This window comes from Aquarana catesbeiana, linkage group LG01 (assembly GCF_042186555.1).
Source record: "Aquarana catesbeiana isolate 2022-GZ linkage group LG01, ASM4218655v1, whole genome shotgun sequence".
In the NCBI taxonomy this organism is placed as follows: Eukaryota; Metazoa; Chordata; class Amphibia; order Anura; family Ranidae; genus Aquarana; species Aquarana catesbeiana.
In genome coordinates, this window is record NC_133324.1 from 392,448,800 (window position 1) to 392,468,992 (window position 20,193).

General features: G+C 40.4%; 1 protein-coding gene across 1 annotated transcript in view; it reads right to left on the reverse strand.

Annotated features, from left to right (window-relative positions):
- LOC141122046 (transmembrane channel-like protein 2-B) overlaps positions 1-20,193 on the reverse strand; it is a 177,243-nt gene that overhangs the window by 86,362 nt on the left and 70,688 nt on the right. Inside the window, exons 8-10 of the mRNA XM_073611876.1 lie at positions 17,075-17,173; positions 7,252-7,394; positions 6,333-6,480 (exon numbers count right to left, since the gene is read on the reverse strand). Of these exons, the coding sequence (XP_073467977.1) occupies positions 6,333-6,480; positions 7,252-7,394; positions 17,075-17,173 (390 nt within the window). The remainder of the gene's footprint in view (positions 1-6,332; positions 6,481-7,251; positions 7,395-17,074; positions 17,174-20,193) is intronic.

The window sequence follows — 20,193 nt, forward strand, 5'->3', positions numbered from 1 at the left end:
GCATATGTGGAATTACAAACCGAAATACATTTAGCTGCTTCTCCTGAGTATGGGGATACCACATGTGTGGGACTTTTTGTGAGCCTAGTCGTGTACAGGGCCCCGAAAACCAAGCACCGCCTTCAGGATTTCTAAGGGCGTAAATTTTTGATTTCACTCCTTACTACCTATCACAGTTTTGAAGGCCATAAAATGCCAGGACAGTTCAAACCCCCCCCCAAATGACCACATTTTGGAAAGTAGACACCTCAAGCTATTTGCTGAGAGGCATGTCGAGTCCATGGAATATTTTATATTTTGCCACAAGTTGCGGGAAAATGACAAACTTTTTTTTTTTTGCACAAAGTTGTCACTAAATGATATATTGCTCAAACATGCCATGGGCATATGTGGAATTACACCCCAAAATACATTCTGCTGCTTCTCCTGAGTATGGGGATATGACATGTGTGGGACTTTTTGGGAGCCTAGCTGCGTACGGGGCCCCAAAAACCAAGCACCGCGTTCAGGATTTCTAAGGGCGTAAATTTTTTATTTCACTCCTCACTACCTATCACAGTTTCCAAGGCCATAAAATGCCAAGATGGCACAAAACTCCCCCAAATGACCCAATTTTGGAAAGTAGACACCCCAAGCTATTTGCTGAGAGGCATGGTGAGTATTTTGCAGCTCTCATTTGTTTTTGAAAATGAAGAAATTTTCAAAACTTTGTGACAAAAAGCGAGGTCTGCAAATTACTCACCATACCTCTCAGCAAATAGCTTGGGGTGTCTACTTTCCAAAATGGGGTCATTTGGGGGGGTTTGTGCCATCTGGGCATTCCATGGCCTCCGAAACTGTGATAGGCAGTGAGGAGTGAAATTAAAAATTTACATCCTTAGAAACCTTGAAGGCGGTGCTTGGTTTTTGGGGTCCAGTATGCGGCTAGGCTCCCAAAAAGTCTCACACATGTGGTATCCCCGTACTCAGGAGAAGCAACAGAATGTATTTTGGGATGTAATTTCACATATGCCCAAGGCATGTTTGAGCAATATATCATTTGGTGACAACTTTGTGCAAAAAAAAATAAATTTGTCTTTATCCTGCAACTTGTGTCACAATAGAACATATTCCATGGACTCGACATGCCTCTCAGCAAATAGATTGGGGTGTCTACTTTCCAAAATGGGGTCATTTGGAGGGGGAGTTTTGAACTGTCCTGGCATTTTATGCACAACATTTAGAAGCTTATGTCACACATCACCCACTCTTCTAACCACTTGAAGACAAAGCCCTTTCTGACACTATTTGTTTACATGAAAAACATTTTTTTTTTGGAAGAAAATTACTTTGAACCCCCAAACTGCTAAAATTACTGCCCTCGATCTGACCTTTGCATTGATACCTCACATGCATGATGCAATTGCTGTTTACATTTGACGCTAGACCAACGCTTGCGTTCGCCTTTGCGCGAGAGCAGGGGGAGACAGGGGTGCTTTTTTTTTTTGCTTTTTTATCTTTTAAACTGTTCCTTTCATTTTTTTTATCATTTTTATGGTTATGTCAGGGAATGTAAATATCCCCTATGATAGCAATAGGTAGTGACAGGTACTCTTTTTTGAAAAAAATGGGGTCTATTAGACCCTAGATCTCTCCTCTGCCCTCAAAGCATCTGACCACACCAAGATCAGTGTGATAAAATGCTTTCCCAATTTCCCAATGGCGCTGTTTACATCTGGCGAAATCTAAGTCATGAAATGCTCGTAGCTTCCGGTTTCTTAGGCCATAGAGATGATTGGAGCCATTCTGGTCTCTGATCAGCTCTATGGTCAGCTGGCGGAATCACCGGCTGCATTCTCAGGTTCCCTGTTGGGACAGGAGAGCCAGAGAAAAACATGGAAGATGGTGGGAGGGGGGGACATTCCCACCCACTGCTTGTAAAAGCAGTCTAGAGGCTAATTAGCCACTAGGATTGCTTTTACATGAAAGCCAACCGCTGGCTGAAAAGAATGATACCAAGATGATACCTAAACCTGCAGGCATCATTCTGGTATAACCACTCAAAGTCCAGCAACATACCAGTACGTTGCTGGTCCTTGTTGGGCATATATTGTAATCTTTTTTTTTCATGCAGCCTGTGGGCTGAACGAAAAAAAGAGATTGATCGGTGGGTACCATTAGAATACCTCCCTTCATCCACCCACTTCTAATTATGGGCATACATGCACCATTTATATATGCCAAAGCATGGGGGCATCCGCCCCAAAAGTTAGGAGCAAATCGCTCCTCCACCCCTGCTGCCCCCATGCTTCGGCATGTCACAGCTTTATATATCGTGGGAGCAAACGCTGTTGCTGTCAAGATAAATAAATCCGCGCTGCAGCTGAATGGCGTACCTGAAACAAAAAAATGGTTAACAATAAAACACAGTAAACAGTAAAGTATAAAAAATTGCATACCTGAAAAGCAAACATGATAAAACATACTAACAACAAAACATTGCAGAATAGAATACAGTAAAAAAAATCAGAACAATAGAGAGAGAATAGAGAGAGAGAGAGAGAACAATAAAACGACAACTATCTTTTTTTTTATTCTATATATTTTTTTGTGTGTTTTTTTTTTTTTACACTTTTTTTTGTAACTGTAACTTTTATAACTGTAACCGATTCCATGTTCGGGTCTCTTAAAATGCGATGGCATCTTGGGAGACCCTGTGAAAGTGTGCCTAGTCTGTGCAATGCTGTACCCTATGCTAATACTCAACTAGTGTATGGTAGCATTCAAAACATTCACCAATGCAAAGACCAGGATTGTCAGGACAGGAGGGACAATAATAGCGGGTGTCACGCCTATATCCATGCTTGCTGCAGACACAACATCTTTTTTGGGGGGGTTCGTTGGGTAGGGGTACTTGGGAGGACATAAAGAAAATGCCTCTCATGCAGCCGACTGCATTTGGTTGGGGATGTGAATGGGGGAAGTACGGGTGCTGCAGAAGTGGTGGGTTCCCAATTAGGATTGGCAAATGCAGCAGGAAGGGCATTATGGGCACGACGGGCCTGTGTTTGTCTTCTTCTTGGTGGCAGCGGGACACTACTTGTGCTTGCCACCTCACCAGCTTGAACTGCACTTATGGGACTCGCCACGTCGCCAAGTGTTACTGCAGTGCTGGTTTGACTACAACCGGGGTGTACTAGGCCGCTGGTGGTGCTTGGCAGTTCACCAAAACGCTACCAAAAAAACTGTTAGTGATCGCAGGGATCAGGCCTGACTCTGCGAACGCTGCAGTTATGTGTTTAGTGTTTTGTAAGTGACAGTGATCGATCGATACTGCACTTGGGTGGGCTGGGCTGGGCGGAGGGGCAAAACGCAGGTGCTAGCAGGTATCTGGGCTGATCCTGCTAACACTGGGTTTTTGGGAACCCTAAACTGCTGGGGACACTAGTATAAATCTGATCGGATCAGATATTGATCCGTTCAGATACTATACCAGCAAGGGAGGTGTATGGTGCGTGCGTGGGTGTTAGCGCTACTGGCACTAACCTGACGCTGCCTGGGGCGATGCAGACCCTATCTGACACTAAAACCTAAGTTATATCACTGCCGGGCAATCAGGGGGCTAAACCTTTATTAGGTAATAAACGGCGGGTGCCTTGACACTATAAAAAATAAACGAACTAATCAGCGACCCGTAACACTTATACGGTGATCACTGGTGAAAGGGTTAACTAGGGGGCAATCAAGGGGTTAAAACCTTTATTAGGTAGTATATGGGGGTCCCTGACGCTATAAAAAGCTGACGGCGAACCTATATATTTACCTCCCTAACTAGCGTCACCAGTGACACTAATAGAGCGATAAGAAAAACGATCGCTTAGTGACACTGGCGACGGGAGGTGATCAAGGGGTTAAAACTTTATTAGGGGGGTTAGGGGGGTACCCTAGACCTAAAGGGGGCTAACACTAACTGCCCTACCACACTAATGCCCCGTACACACGGTCGGACTTTGTTCGGACATTCCGACAACAAAATCCTAGGATTTTTTCCGACGGATGTTGGCTCAAACTTGTCTTGCATACACACGGTCACACAAAGTTGTCGGAAAATCCGAACGTTCTGAAAGCGGTGACGTAAAATACGTACGTCGGGACTATAAACGGGGCAGTGGCCAATAGTTACAAAGTGTAACAAATGGACTTTCAATTGGTAAAACGACTCCACATTGATTTTTCTTTTTTTTTTTCTAACATTTCCAGTTTTTTCAGTAAAAACATTTTTTCCCGTGGCATCAAAATTTCTGGAAATTGTGCACCTCTAATTTAATTATGTAGACCTGTAATTTAGGTCTACGTAATTCTGTGTTAGGACTACATAATGCCTCCCTCTCTTCTCCACAATAGGGGTAGAGGTTTTGTAGTACAGAGATAGCAGGGAACAATGCCAACTCTGTTCGGAGTCAGATAGTACAGCTTACAAAATGTCTAGCTTGATGAGCAGCTATTTTATTTGTGCTTAACGAACAGATATACTGTACAACGTAATAAAACTCTTTCAATTGTTCATTTAGCAAACCAAAAGGGAGGAAAAAAGAGAAATGTTTTGCTAGAGTTTACATACACTTTAAATCTCATGTCTCTGGTGAGCAGCCATGGAAGGCTGATAAACCTCCACTAGAAGGGTCTGGAAAAGGCTTCATATTTTTATTAATGGCCTAGTCATAAATAGAATTATGGATTATGTATCTGTTTATAGCTATCTGTGGTTTAGGTACCTAAATGTCTAAGAAAATACCAATGAGACAGGCACCAAACACCCCTATATTACTGTTATGCCCCGTACACATGGTCGGACTTTGTTCGGACATTCCAACAACAAAATCCTAGGATTTTTTCCGACGAATGTTGGCTCAAACTTGTCTTGCATACACACGGTCACACAAAGTTGTCGGAAAATCCGATCATTCTGAATGCGGTGACGTAAAACACGTACGTCGGTACTATAAACGGGGCAGTGGCCAATAGCTTTCATCTCTTTATTTATTCTGAGCATGCATGGCACTTTGTCCGTCGGATTTGTGTACACACGATCAGAATTTCCGACAACGGATTTTGTTGTCGGAAAATTTTATCTCCTGCTCTCCAACTTTGTGTGTCGGAAAATCTGATGGAAAATGTCCGATGGAGCCCACACACGGTCGGAATTTCTGACAACACGCTCCGATCGGACATTTTCCATCGGAAAATCCGACCGTGTGTACGGGGCATCACTGTCACAAACTGACACTAATGCAGTAATCAGAAAAAAAAAAACTGCTTGGTGTCACTGTGAAGGAGGGGGTGATCGAGGGGTGATCAGGGGGTGATTGGGGGGTGTAATGTGTGCCTGGTGCGTTTTACTGTATGTGTGTGTGTTGTGCACTCACATCGATGTCTTCTCTCCTCAGCGCCGGATTGATTGTAGCATAAAAATACTTCATGAGACCAGGGTGAGTAGGGATGTCCTCGGATTGAGTGTGCACATGCATGTCAATATTTATACTCTTTGAAAATTGATCTTTAAGGTTTAAATAAATGTATGTGTATATATGTCTTCCTTATATGATTTTTGACATGATGGTTTTATATATATATATATATATATATATATATATATATATATATATATATATATATATAAAACCATATATATATATCTTCTTTCAATAGAAGGCTTGTACCTCAAATGTACAGCATCCCCTGAGGAAGACCAGGATGTGGGCGAAGCATGTTGGGAACTCCATCTAAAGTGCTGTATCCATATTAAAATTGTGCTCTATGTACTTGCCATAATTGCAATCATTGTTTTTAAACATTTTTTTATGTGTCTAAATAAATTATTTTTTATATTACTCTTTGATATCACTGTACCTTAAAAATCCCATAAAACCTCCTTGTATCTACTTAATCATGGATGTGGTGCTAATAATAGTGGTTTGTCCATGGTTACAAAATCCATTTTTAGTACATACTTTTATCACATAATCACCTGATCATTCAGCAATTTGAATGGCTTTCATTTACTGTAACTTTATAAACATTTTAGTGTTAGGTGGAACTGTCCTCAAGACACCGCAATTATATAACTAGTTACTCTTTTCTTGCTTAAACTATATGCAGATTCCACAAAAAGTAAAACAAGAATAGAAAGAAGAAGAAACAATTGTAATGTACATGGATGGCAGGAAGCTGTAATAAAGGCACAACAATTTTTTATATTGTGACCTCAAGAAAGAAATACTTCCTGCAACATCTTATGGGATTGCTTTTGGTAGCTGTAGCCTTGTCCTTTATATGTATAATCTTGCAATTACCTTGAAGCTAGTTGTTATTGAAGCAAATTTGTTATCTGCAGTTTCTGGGTTGCCAATAAGATAATCCCAACTAGTAAACATCTTCCAACTGAAGGTAAAATTGTCATCATCTCCATCAACTGCACTTTCATTCATATTTTTTGCCATTCTGTGCACAAGTGAAGAAAAAATGTATTAGATATGTAATCAAAAGGCTATAGGGACAAGGGAAATTGTGCTCATAAGTATACATAAGGTGATATTGATTGTGAGGTATAAGAACCACGCTACAAGTCAGGGAACAATAATTACACCTTGGCACCTCTGTAGATCTGTGGATGAAGAAATTCAGTTGCAGGAGGGATAAGTGTACAGGAGCTGCTTATAAGAGTCCCAAGACTCCCAACATTGAAGCATTACGAAGTTAGCTTCATTTTCTATGCAGATTATTTTTATTGGTGATTTGTATCAATTAGTTTTAGCTCTATATGAAAGGCAGGCAGCATGCAAGAGTCAAAAAGGGGTAGACCCTATGGAAGTGGGTGTCATCATCAGCCATATACAGTACACTGAGCTTAGCATAAACCAAGTACAGTATACAGCTATCCCTGTTTTGTTAGGTTCTCTTTAATAATGCATTAGTAGACGTTAACTACATGATGTCAATCGCTTCATCTTTTTTCTACTAATATGTATTGTGATTAGAAGATGCTAATGTATTGCTATGACTGTATCAGTATAATTTCTGAGGATTGCTCATGACTGATGAAGAGTTTAGACTCTTTATCAATACAAATAATTAAAGTGAAAAATGTTATAGGGCTTTTATTTTTTAATCTTGCCATCTTGAAATTAAATTTGCTGGGACTTATTATGTACATCACCAAACTAATAACACAGATATATGAGACCCTACAGTTAATTAAGCAGTATTACTTACGTTCTTATCAAAACTACTAAGCTGTATCCAAACACACCAACACCACATAAAAAATAGCCCAAAGGAAGTCTAAATTGTAGAGGTCCAATAGTTCTTTCACTGTTGTAGTAGCCATAGAAAAGGGGTGAGTACTTTAAAATGCCCTGTAAAATGAAAACACTTAGAAAATATTACATGTAAGATACCGATACATTGTTAATTTTGACATCAAATTTCAATTCAGTTTTAGTCATAGCCTTTTGACTAAAATGCCATTTTAATTTTAGTCGTATTTTAGTCATCTGAATTGTTTTAGTTTTAGTCATATTTTAGTCAGCTAAAAAATCTCCAGTACATTTTAGTCGACTAAAATCTCCAGTACATTTTAGTAGTCTAAAATCAAAATGGGTTTAGTTAAATTGGAATGCATTTTTTAAGCATTTCTCAAGAATTGACAAGCTCATTATATACTCCTGGAGTAAAAATCTAATAACATATTATTATTTATGGTATTAAGGTTTGAACATACACTACAAACACAGATTTAGCCGTTATGATATATAACATCTTTATAAATAAAACCAAGTTTCATAAAAAAAAAATGTGCTCATTGACGAAAATTGGAATTGATTTTTGCCATAGTTTTCATCAATTGACTTAATTCAAATTTTATTTTCGTTTAGTTTTTCACCACTGAAAACTAAGCCAAAGGGTAGTCACACAGGCAAACAGGTACAGGTAGACGCATTTCACACTGCAACGCTGCGCTTATTCATTAATATAATGATAATGTATTGAATAAGTGCAGCATCGCTGTGTGAAACGCGTCTACCTGTACCTGTTTGCCTGTCCTGTGGTGTTATTTATGTATCACTACCTTGGTGTGCAGCCATACATTCAATCCAGGCTAGCACCCCTCGGAGGAGTTCATTCCCCAGCCTACCTAGCTCCATCACTCACCTGGAGCAGCATTTTCTTTTCCTATTGCTTGCTTAAAACCTTTGCATAATACTGTATGTGGTATCACCATAATCGTCAAGAGAGGGGGAGAATTTATGTTGCAGAAAATTTTGGTTGTGGCACATGCTAAAGGCAGACAAATGTAAAGCTAAATTAAAAAAAAAAATAAAAAAAGATTTTTGAGATTTTTTTTACTATTTTGGGCCAGGTTTTCTTTGATAATAAAAAAATTTAGGAGATATGCGTTAACATTGCCACCAAATGAAAGCTTAAACTGTCCTGAAAAAAACAGGGTATAATCCATCTGGATACACTAAGTAGTTTTGATATGTACAGTTTTACTAGCACATGTCAAAGTTGCAAAATTGGGCTTGGCCGTTAAGGTTTGTTTTGACCCTGGTTAGGAAGGGGTTAAAATCTGACACTATAGTATCTGATGTTCTCACTCTTGACACACAGGAAAAGTACAAGTAAAAGATTATTTGTAAACACTAATGCCCCGTACACATGGTCAGATTTTCCGATGGAAAATGTGCGATCGGAGCTTGTTGTCGGAAATTCCGACCGTGTGTGGGCTCCATCGGACTTTTTCCATCGGATTTTCCGACACACAAAGTTTGAGAGCAGGCTATAAAATTTTCCGACAACAAAATCCGATCGCGTCAATTCCGACCGTGTGTGGACAATTCCGACGCACAAAGTGCCACACATGCTCAGAAGAAATTCCGAGACGGAACAGCTCGGTCTGGTAAAATTAGCATTCGGAATGGATATAGCACTTTTGTCAGGCTGTAATGTTTTAAAATTGTTTAATGCAGCGCACTCTCTTCTTCTTTATAATGCTAGAAGAATGAAGTCGTTTTGCTGCTCATATTCACACAGACTTCTCACAAACTTCTTTCTTTATTATTTCTCGTGATTCCCTCAATATATTTTGATTTGTCACATCTGACCAAAAATCTATATATTTTTTTTTTTTGGTTTTTATTTTTTTCAAGCCTGATTTTTTTTTTTTTTTTGGTTTGTATTTTTTTCAAGGCTGATGGTTTTTTTTTTTTTTTTTTTTGCTCCAGAATATTTTTGTGTGTTTTGTGTGTCAAGTTACCACAACACCATTATTATCTTGTATTATTTAATCTCAAGGAGATTGTTTGGTGTTGGTGTCTCTTGTTAATTTCATATTGTATTTTTGAAATGTACCTGTCTCCTCACAAACAAACTGTCCTTTTTGAAGGAGAACACACATAGGCAAGTATAATTGAACCAAAAATTCCTTTATTAAGGGCTCAGAACCAAACAAAGAGGGAGGCAATGCTGGATAAACATCATAAATTGGCGAAGCCTTTGACCCCCAGGGCACACATCAATTATTTTACAGCAAAATTGGTGGCCTGAGGAGTCCATATCTAAGGGAGTGCAGTCTGGTCCAGAAGTTCAAGAGATCATGAAAGCAGCAGATGACAGGTATGTTCCCAGGCTGTGGTACTACAAGAGGCTGCATATTTTGTCAGACCAGACTGAACTCAGGGCCATCACTCTCTGGTCTTCCTTCCACGCTTCCTTCCCAGCTGTGGCTCTGGTGTTGGAGGTGTGGCAGGAGGAGGAGTAGGACCTGGAGGAGGAGGAGGACCTGGAGGAGGAGGACCATGGGTGAGGTGACAAATGTGGGTTGCACATGTGAGTTGGCCCCTCAACCCCTTATTTAGAGCTTCCAAAATTACAAACTCACATAGATGTCGTTGGCCCTCCTCCATTTGCATCATTTTGCATGCAGTTATGCCAGAAGTCCCAAAGTCCTCCTCCACACTGTGGGGTGTTCTGAGGGCCTCAGTAGCCTTCCAAAATAGGCCTATTGCTGCCTCCTCCAGGTTACTCCTCTTCCTGCCACTTTGTCTTTGAAGGTGGAGGGGAGGGACCTGGATATCAGGCAGCCTGCTTGGCCCGGCCACCTCCTGGCTGAGACTTCCCTGTGTATGAAAAAGGGACATGATTTTAGTTTTTACTTCATCAATCACAATCATAAATTAGTACTCCAAACTAACATCTATTTAACATCATTGATTGGACAACCAGAAATATTTTGAAGAATGCTATACCTGGCTCAAGCTGGGCTCCTCCACATGTTGCTGCCTGGAAGGCCCAGGTTGGGCGTCAGAAGCCTCAGCTGAGGGGGAAGGAAGCGTGGAAGGAAGAGTGGAGAGTGCTGGCCTGGGTTCAGTCTGACCTGCCAGAAAATGCAGCCTGTCATGGTACCACAGCCTGGGGACATAAAAGTCATCTGCAGCTCCTGATCTCTGGGAATCCAGGACCTTCTTGCGCTCCCTTAGATAAGTGCTCCTCAGGTCACCAATTAGGATCTTCAAATAGGTGATGTCTGCATGGGGATCACCGGCTTCACAAATTCCAGCAATTTATCCAGCGCTGCCTTCCTCTTTGTTTGGTTCTTATATTCAGGGTGGTTTATCTGCCATAGACAAGGCAGTTCCCTGAACATATCTATGAAGATTGGCAAAAAGTCATGATCCTTCAAGATATCCATTTTAACTGCAAGACACAACACAAGACAAACCCTAATGTCAGCCTAAAGTCTTCTAAACTTGTGCAAATACAGGCCTCAATCTAGAAGCAGTATAGGCCCAATGTTAAATCTTACCTTCGCTATCACGATCGGTGCCTCCGTTACTCCTTCCTCCACTCACAGATCATGCGTACTACGCATGCGTGTTACGCTTTATAGACGCTGCGCATGCGTGAAACTCCGCCCACCCCTGACGTTCTTGCTAGTCTATTCCCTGCCCCTTCTCGTTCGTCGCAGTGGGGGAAGAGCAAATGGCGGAGACAGAGCAGGTGTCTGATAATTACACCAACGAGGAGGAGGAGGAAAGCCCAGAGCCAGAAACGTCCCGATCCCGGAAGAGACGATTTAAGGACTCAAATATGTCCTTTGGGGAGATGTTGGAGATGGTCGACATCCTGAAGAAGGCCGACTATGACGGGAAGTATGGACCTTACCCCAACCCCAATGTCAGAAAGGCCAAGATCATGGCGAAAGTGGTCAAGAGTCTGCACCGGAATTTCGGGGTACGGCGATCCAAGGATCAGCTCAGGAAGCGGTGGTCGGACCTGAAATTAAGGGAGCACGATCAGTATAGAATGATCAGGAGAGTGCTGCAAAAAAGTAAGTAGTTGTGCTGTGTTCCTATTTTTATGTTTATTACGTTCATGCTGCTCCATGTGCTTTTCTTAACCGTTGTACAGTTTAAAATGGCAACATTCATGTTCATGGGCACATTATTCGTTCGTATGAAACATTGTTCATTCGGCCTAGAAAACAGCATTGTTTTGGCCATATGCATTTGAATACATTTTTTATGGCCTACTTCTCTTAAAAAAATTTGGTTGTGTAGATGGGTTTGAAACTAGAATGAAATGCAAACTAGATTCTGTGTAAGGAGAGGACACTCAGCAGTAGTTTTCACATCTGGACGCTGGAGCACTAGTGTGGGACACAAGAACACCCTTTTTATTAAGGGGTCCCACACAGGTGCTCCAGTGTATACTATAGGGGTGTCTCCATCTGTGAAGCTTGTACAAAACAGGTAAGTATTCAAGCTTGACAAAGGAGAAAATATTTCTTCATCTTGGAACTCTGCTATAACAGACAATTGTACCCCACTTCCAAGCAATGTTTCATATTTCTATTTCTGCCATGAAATATCTGTGTGCTAAGTATACCTATTTTTTTTAACATATGGGAGAAAAGACTCGGAGGACACCCCTCATCCGAGGAGACAACAGACCCCCACCTCTGGAAGAAGGGGAAATTCCACAAAGCCAACAGGAGGAGGAGGAGGAAGGAGACGTGGTGGAAATAGTCACCACATCAGGTGAGTGTCTGTGACCACAGGCTCAGGTAAGAGATGGATGCCGGAATATTTATAATACATGGTGTGTTTTTGTTTCTATCTTTTTAGGTGATCGTGATGTTGTGGATCCAGATCATTTCACCTCTGAAAGTGCGCAGATCCTGATCGGGGAGATCATGGGGTGTAATAGGGACTTGGAAAACATCCAGAAAAACATCAATGGTGTTCAAAAAAAAATGAAGAACATCATTGATGTTTTAGAGAGAGTTTAAAACCCCTCCAAATCCCTTCCCTTTTTTGTGGTTTTTGTGATCTACAAATTTCTAAAATTTTTTGACATATTCGCGAAAAGTCAAATTTTGAAGATGCACACAATGTGTCAACATGTGCTATCTGCCATTACGGGAGACCAATGGACGCGTTTTGGGGGTGCAACCCCTTCCTCAATAATAAAGTAGATGGGAGGAAGGGGTTGCACCCCCAAAACACGTCCCTTGATCCCCCTTGATGGCAGCTAGCACATGTTGACATTCGGCAATTTGTGTGCATCTTCAAAATTTGGCTTTTCCAGGGGTGACTTCACCCCATCTGAACGCAATATCAAACACAGTTTGTAAATACTCATGTCTGATATTGCCTTCAATTTCTTTAAAAGTTGAACTTTGTAAGTTCAAGATTTGTGTCTTTCTTGTTGGTTTTAAACATGCCTGTTTTATCTTAAATGGACATTTCTACTTTTTCTAATGTGACCAAAAAATTGTTATACAACAAACATGTTGGTTTGTTCAAAAAACCTTTTACAAATGCACATGTGATTGTGCTGGTATTAAAAAGATTGATAATCAAGAATATGTGGATTTTGTTGTGCTCTAATTGGTGTTTACTGTGACAATGGGGGTTAGTTCCTAAGGGAAAATACACTTTGCACTACAAGTGCAGGTTCAAGTGCACTTGTAGTGCAAAGTGTCTTTGCCTTTAGTAAATAACACCCAACAGTGCTTTTTAATGTTACACAATCACGCCATTTTCAGGACTCACCACATTTCTGTAAATGTCACCAAAGATTTTAGTAGTTAAAATGATTTTTTTATTTGAAAAATGTTTCAGACATTGTCTGGCATATTGATGGCCCCCCTACCCGCAAAGTATTCAAGGTATCTAAGACGGACCTCACGGGCACTCAGGGGGGGCAAGCCAGGACGCCCACTTTCAAGTCAGGGTTGGTTCATTAGGAATTCCGGCCTCAGGCCCAACTGAGCCAGCATAGTTGGCAGAATTTTGCCATAAAAAGTTGTGTAGAACACAGCATGCCAGGATGATATAATTCAGTTTGTACTCCGCCATGTGTATGGGTGTAAGAAATAGGCGGAACTGGCTGGCCATAATTCCAAATGTGTTCTCTGTTCAGCCGGTAATAAAAACCCTCTGGTCCGGGGTGAGGGTTCTCATCAGGAATGGCCACATAAGATGGTCCCCCAGCACAAACGCTTCATCAGCAACGAAGACGAATGGGAGTCCTTCCACATTGTCTTCTGGAGGTGGCAAGTCCAAGCTGCCATTCTGGAGACGCCTGTAGAACTCCGTCTGGGCAATGACTCCACCATCGGACATCTGGCCATTCTTCCCCACGTCCACATACAGAAACTCGTAAGTAGCCGACACCACTGCCAACTTTACAATACTATTGAACCCCTTATAATTATAATAGTATGACCCCGAGTTGGGTGGTGGGATGATGTGGACGTATTTCCCATCAATTGCCCCTCCGCAGTTAGGAAAGTCCCACTGCTGGGCAAAGTGGGAGGCCACAGTCTGCCATTCCTGTGGGTTGGAATAAAACTGTAGAGTCAAACAAGAAAAAAAAAAATGAATTATTTTGCACATAAACAGGGAAAGCAGATTAGACACAAACATTCTTGCCCAACATCAGTATAACATTTATTTTAGGGAGTTTTGAAAGACCAAGGTATAAGGTCCACCTATCAGACCCCCCCCTCTCATGGGCCATTTCTAACATTATGGGGGGGGGAGCTCTTGGACAGGTAACCCTCTCCACTTCATTGAGAGATGAATGCCTAAATAATGGGTATTACTTTGGCCAACCCCTCCTTAGTTACACTATTGACAGCCCACTGGACAGGTAAGAAGTGTCATAATACAAAGCTATAAATACACATTGTACACATTTGAGCACATTTGGAAATTCTGCTATTACCTATCAAGATAATAATAGGATGCAAAAACTTTAAACAGTACCATTTGAAAGTATTCAGGCATGCCCTTGCACTACATGCTTTGGGGAATTCATCCATAAATCTGACCACAAAAGAGATGGGTATAGTGTGTATGGGTTTGGCAAAGTCAGCAGATAGATGATTGAGGATAGATAGAGAATTGGTATCAGCTGACTTAGCAGTTGGGGGAAGGGAGGGTTCCAAATGATTTGGGGACTCCAAAAAAAAAGCTTCTGGCACTCTGCCTGAATTTAAAGCACACATCACATTTGTAAACATTTTAGGGGGTATTTAGGGTAAAGCACTACTATGGAGCTGATAAAATACATTGTTAAGTGACTACATGAGGTGAATATAGGGCCAGGAGAGCATGCTGGGGAGGTAAGTGAAGGCAAATATGTATTAAGGACAAAAAAAATAATTACTTAAAAATCCAGCATGCATGAGGACAAAGGGGACATTCACAGCATATTACAATCATGGTAATTAGGGAATGAGGAAAGAAATACCATATATTATCAAACATTAAAGACAATAAAATGTGATATTAAAGGATAAAAATCTTACCTTAATATACTCCTTCTGCAGGACCTGGATGATGGCAGAACAGGTCTCCGGGATAATGATCCCCAGAGCCTGGGGGGAGATGCCTGTCGAGAACTTGAGGTCCTGCAGGCTTCTCCCCGTCGCCAAGTACCGCAGGGTGGTGACTAGCCTCTGCTCCGGAGTGATGGCTTGCCTCATGCAGGTATCCTGCCTGTTGATATAGGTGGTCAGCAAAGCCAACAAATGGGGAAATACGGGGTCCGTCATCCTGAGAAAGTTCCTGAAATCATCAGGATTATTCTCACAGATCTCACGGAGCAAAGGCATATGACAGAACTGGTCACGCTGAAGCAACCAATTCTTGGTCCATGAACTCCTCCCCACCCTGTTCATGGACTGGGCTTGTGTCAAGGTAAGGACCCCAACATCAAGCCCCCGTACAGCATGAACTCTACGAGGAGTACGTATACGCAACATGGCTACAAAACGGTCGGCTGCTCAGAACGAAATAACAGAACGCACTGAAGAACAGCAAGGCCTGTGAAGAGTGACCTGAAAAACAGCAACGAGCGGACAAGATCGCACAGAAAACTCCAATACAAACTGACTGCACGCACTGAAGAGCAGATACAAACCCACAAGCACAAACTGAACAGCAGAAAACGATCTGAAAACCATGAGTCTATCACTAGGGCACTGTTCCTGGCGCGTAAACTTATACTGATTGGCTGGAAGTCGGTTTCACCACCCTCTGTGACTTCCTGGATAACACATATGGGTAACACCTTAACTATGGAAAAATGTATTTACCAACATAGGGGTAGCTCTATTAGATTCGAGAGAATTTGGGCACCATGGTTGGACACCCCTGGACTAAGTTCCAGGGAATTGGTAATGTCTAGATTGCTACAGTGTCATGGGGGAGGTTTATGAGGTTTCTTAAAGATTAACGATCAGAGGTTGGATAAGCATTGGGTCACTGTAAACATCTTTTGGCATGTAGACAAGACTTTGGTATTAGATGATGACTAGACTGTATTGTTTGCATAAGAATGTATTAATGTATGATGCTTGTACATTGGAAACTATGTGAATTTGTTCAATAAACACCTTTTTGATTTAAAAAAAGAAAACCACGAGTCTGAAAAAGAGCGAATCGTCTCTCACCAAACTTTTACTAACACGAGATTAGCAAAAGGAGCCCAAAGGGTGCAGCGCTTGGTTCGGACCTGGCCTTTTCTTGTCTTGTTGTACGTGGTGTACGTGACTGCGTTCTTGGCGATCGGAAATTCCGACAACTTTGTGCGACCCTGTGTATGCAAAACAAGTTTGAGCCGACATCAGTCGGAAAAAATCCATGGATTTTGTTGTCAGAATGTCCGATCAATGTCCGATCGTGTGTACGGGGCATAAGTCTATTTATTAGGTTCTATAAAAGAGAAAAATAAATCTAAAATGCGGTTCCTTTTTTTAGAAAATTTTGTGTATTTTGCTGTTATTTGAGTTTTTTGCACAATACCAAAAATTGAGTAAAAAGAGCAACTTTTAAAATTGAAAAAAGACACTAATACAAGCATGTACCCAATGTTAAAAGTTGCTATATTTTTTTGTTCGCTACCAGGAATACTACAACAGCATCTGTGAGCCTGTCCTTGATTTGCTGCTGGCCACGGCTGTACACAAACATTCAAACATTCTTCATGATGGTGTACAGCCCTCTATGGCCATGTTAATGAGGCCTAACGAATTACAATAATGATTTAATCATAAACGCGGCTTGAATTGACCAGATTTGTAAACAGTTTACTTTAATAACCTGATTTAGATTCAAACATTAATGTCCAATGTAAATTGTATATTTTGGTTAAAAAAGCAAGTACAGGTACGGTACTTAAAAACTAAAAAGTAAATGTAAGTATAACTCTAGGCAAAACAGTTTTTGGTGGTTGTGGAGTTAACAAAAAACATTTGCTGTCTGTGTCCCAGATAAGATCCCACTTATGGAAACATTTTTCACTGTGAGAAACTCCTATCTTGATGACTACTATCGCTGGGATAGGAAATGATAGTAAATCTCCCAACAGAAAAACAGACAATAAAAACAAAACATGCATTCTACCAACTTCTTACCGTATCCAACTGAACAGAAAAAAAAGGTTTGGATGGACTGTCGCTTTAATTTTTAATAGTGTATATCCAATTTTTAGAGAAAGTAAGGAAGTAAGGTATGTATTTTACCCCAAACTCACTAAGAACATCATAGTTTAGTGATGTTGCCTCCTCAGCTCTTGGTACAATCTTTCTTGGAATGCTTCCATATGGGAGGCCCATTAGCATCTGTGTTGTAAAGAAAAATATACTCAGCATTATGACAATTTAATATTTTTTTAATATTTTTTTTTAGTGCATTAATATAAATTGTTAAAAAGATATATCATCTACAAAAGTAAAAGAATTCTTAGGCATGCAACAATTATCTGATTAAACAAAGTACAATATTCATACAAAGTTATAATGTTATAGTGAACAAAAATGTATTTGGGACAGCAATGTTATTAGAATAGTGAGCAAAGTGCCTTTGCGCTACTATGGATGAGTGCAAAATATTCATAAACAATTTAAAAGTGAAAGTGCATAAATATATGCAACAAAATCTATTAGTGTGACACAAACCACTGATCAAATGAAATAAACAATAAGGGGATTGGCCGGATAGAGCCACGACCGGAAGTGACGTGAGAAGGCGAGGAACAACGCCTAATTTGTTCCCTGTGTTTTTTAACTTTGCTTTGTGTAAGAGTATATGCCTTTTAATAAATACGTTTTTTGCACTATTGGAGCCCCCCCCCCCCCCCCCTTCTCTCTCCCTGTCCCCTATTCACGGAGGTACCGCCCCATCTAACAGGAGAGAGTGACTGAACGTGGCTATGAGAGAGAAAACAGCATTACGATATGCCATCCAGAGGAGAGATGATCACTGCTTAGGAAAATCGAGGGATCCCCCCAGTGGTGACGGCGGTAATTGCATGCTATCACTAACCTCGAGGTAAGAGTTCTGGGAGACCAGATACATAAAGGAGCTGCAGTAGAAACATTTGGAACAATCATCCTTACCTCATCTTATATTCAAAGAACTTTATTATCCTCTACCCACTATAATACTGGTTGGACTTCCTATAGATTGCCCCCTGCCACTGTCATAGAGACATTTAAAGTGAAATTTATCAAGTCCAGACTATACTTATTTCATCTATATAATTCCATTTGCTTGGACATATATTTCTTTGTTTATTATTGACACTACTGTCTGCCAAGCACTGAGAATTCACATACAGACATTATTATTGCTATATATATATTATTGATTGAATATTTCCCATTTGAAATATAATATTTTTGTATATATTTTATATATTTTTTTTAAAATGCCACGTAGTTTTATACAATATGGAAATAATTTAGATGCTCTCCTAAAATATTTAAATTTATTATTTTGGCACTATTTCAATATCTGCGCAGAATCACTTTATTATTTATTTAATGTTATTAGAATGTTTACCATAATGCTTTAAATGATCCCTGTTATGGTGTGCTAGCTTTGTGATTTGAGCCTACAGTGTGCTGTTTTTATATACAATACTATGCATAGAACTTTTAATTTGGTATTAGTTATTTTATTCTGTGTAACATTAAGTCAGTGCTCTTTTTTTTTTAATATTTTATATAGCCTTTGTTCTTTGGAATTACAATTATAAATTATTATGAAGGTTTTTTTATTTATTATTACATTTTGGTTATTAATACAAAGTATTATTTATTTTTCTGTAGTGATTTATTTCCTTTCTAATCACTCCCCTCTCTATTCTCCCCTCCTGCCTTTCGTCCTTCTTGCCAGTGAGTTCACTGTGATCACTCCTTTCCAGGACCTTATGTAAATATGAAATTGCACATTTCAGTGATAGTATTTCACTCTGACTCTATTACACTATGCAACTGTTACTGTATTTTGAAGGCTAAAACCAGATACTGAGGCAGCATACTGTCTGCTGAACACTGCAATAGACTACAATTTACCGATTTAGAACCTTTAAAGTAACAAATAAGCAGATGGCTTCTTTTTCTGCTTCACCATCTTTTTTCAGAAGCTCATTGCACTCTTTACTTTACATACAACTCAGCAGTGGCCAAGCAATCATGAAAAAGGTTTAAAATTTAATTACAATGTTATGCTTTAGTGCTGCCTCCATACTATCCTGCTGCCATATTGTACTGACCTTTGAGTACCTTTTGATAAACAGATACCTGCTCCCTCCACTGTTCATGCTGCATCAAACAACTCACCACCATCATAGTCAAGGGTAGTGTTACTTGAATACGCCTCGATTTGCGAGTAGTTTGGCCAAACAGGTCAAAATGTTTGGAATTTGGAAGGTATTGAATACAAACCCCAATGGGGAAAATTTCTGGTAATTAGTCTCTGGGGGGTATCTATAGCAGCCAAATGCAACAAAATGGCATGGAAAAAAATCATCAAATGTTGGATGGGGCCATTTGATGCAGCTTCAAAGGCAACATTGGAAAGATGAAAAACGTACAGCTTTGTGCAGTCGTTTTTTTTAATTTAAAAGGTTTTTATTGCAAAAGAGAAACAGATCAAATCAAAACATACATCACATTGCACTTCAATTCGTCAGTGATAGAACATTGAGATAACCATCAGTCATTCCCTTCAAGAACCGGGTAGGAGTGAGAATTCAGAGTGTGGCACACATAATGTTTATTTCTGTATGGTGTTACTCTGCGATCCTCTGTCATGGTACTGGCAGCTTCGACATCCCCGCTTTTTTCCCTGCAGTGTTACTTTACGTTTAAAAAAAAGACTAGCATTTCCTCGGGTTTATTAGCATCTAAGCAGCCTCATCTGCACCAGTTCCCTGGGGCTAATCCCGGGCGTCTCAAGCCATGCGGCCCATAATCTGTCAAATTTCTCAGGGTTCCCCCTATGCTGATATACGTATTTTTCCATGTTAAGGGAATTACCCATATGCTGAATCCAGGATTTAACCATCGGCGGAGTGGCAGATTTCCAGCTCATAAGTATTGATTTCCTAGCTTGGAATATGGCTCTGGCAAAAGCCATCCTGGTCATTTCCTCTGGGATTGCTCCCTCCAGTACTCCCAGAAGACAACACAGTGGATCAGAAGGGACATTTGTTTGGAAAACCTGATTAAGCGTGGCCAGGACCCCCTTCCAATATCTATGAAGTTTGGAGCAATGCCAGAGGAGGTGTATCAGGTTACCTGGAACTATCTTACACTTGCCACACATCAAATCAGGTAGTTTGCCCGTTTTATGA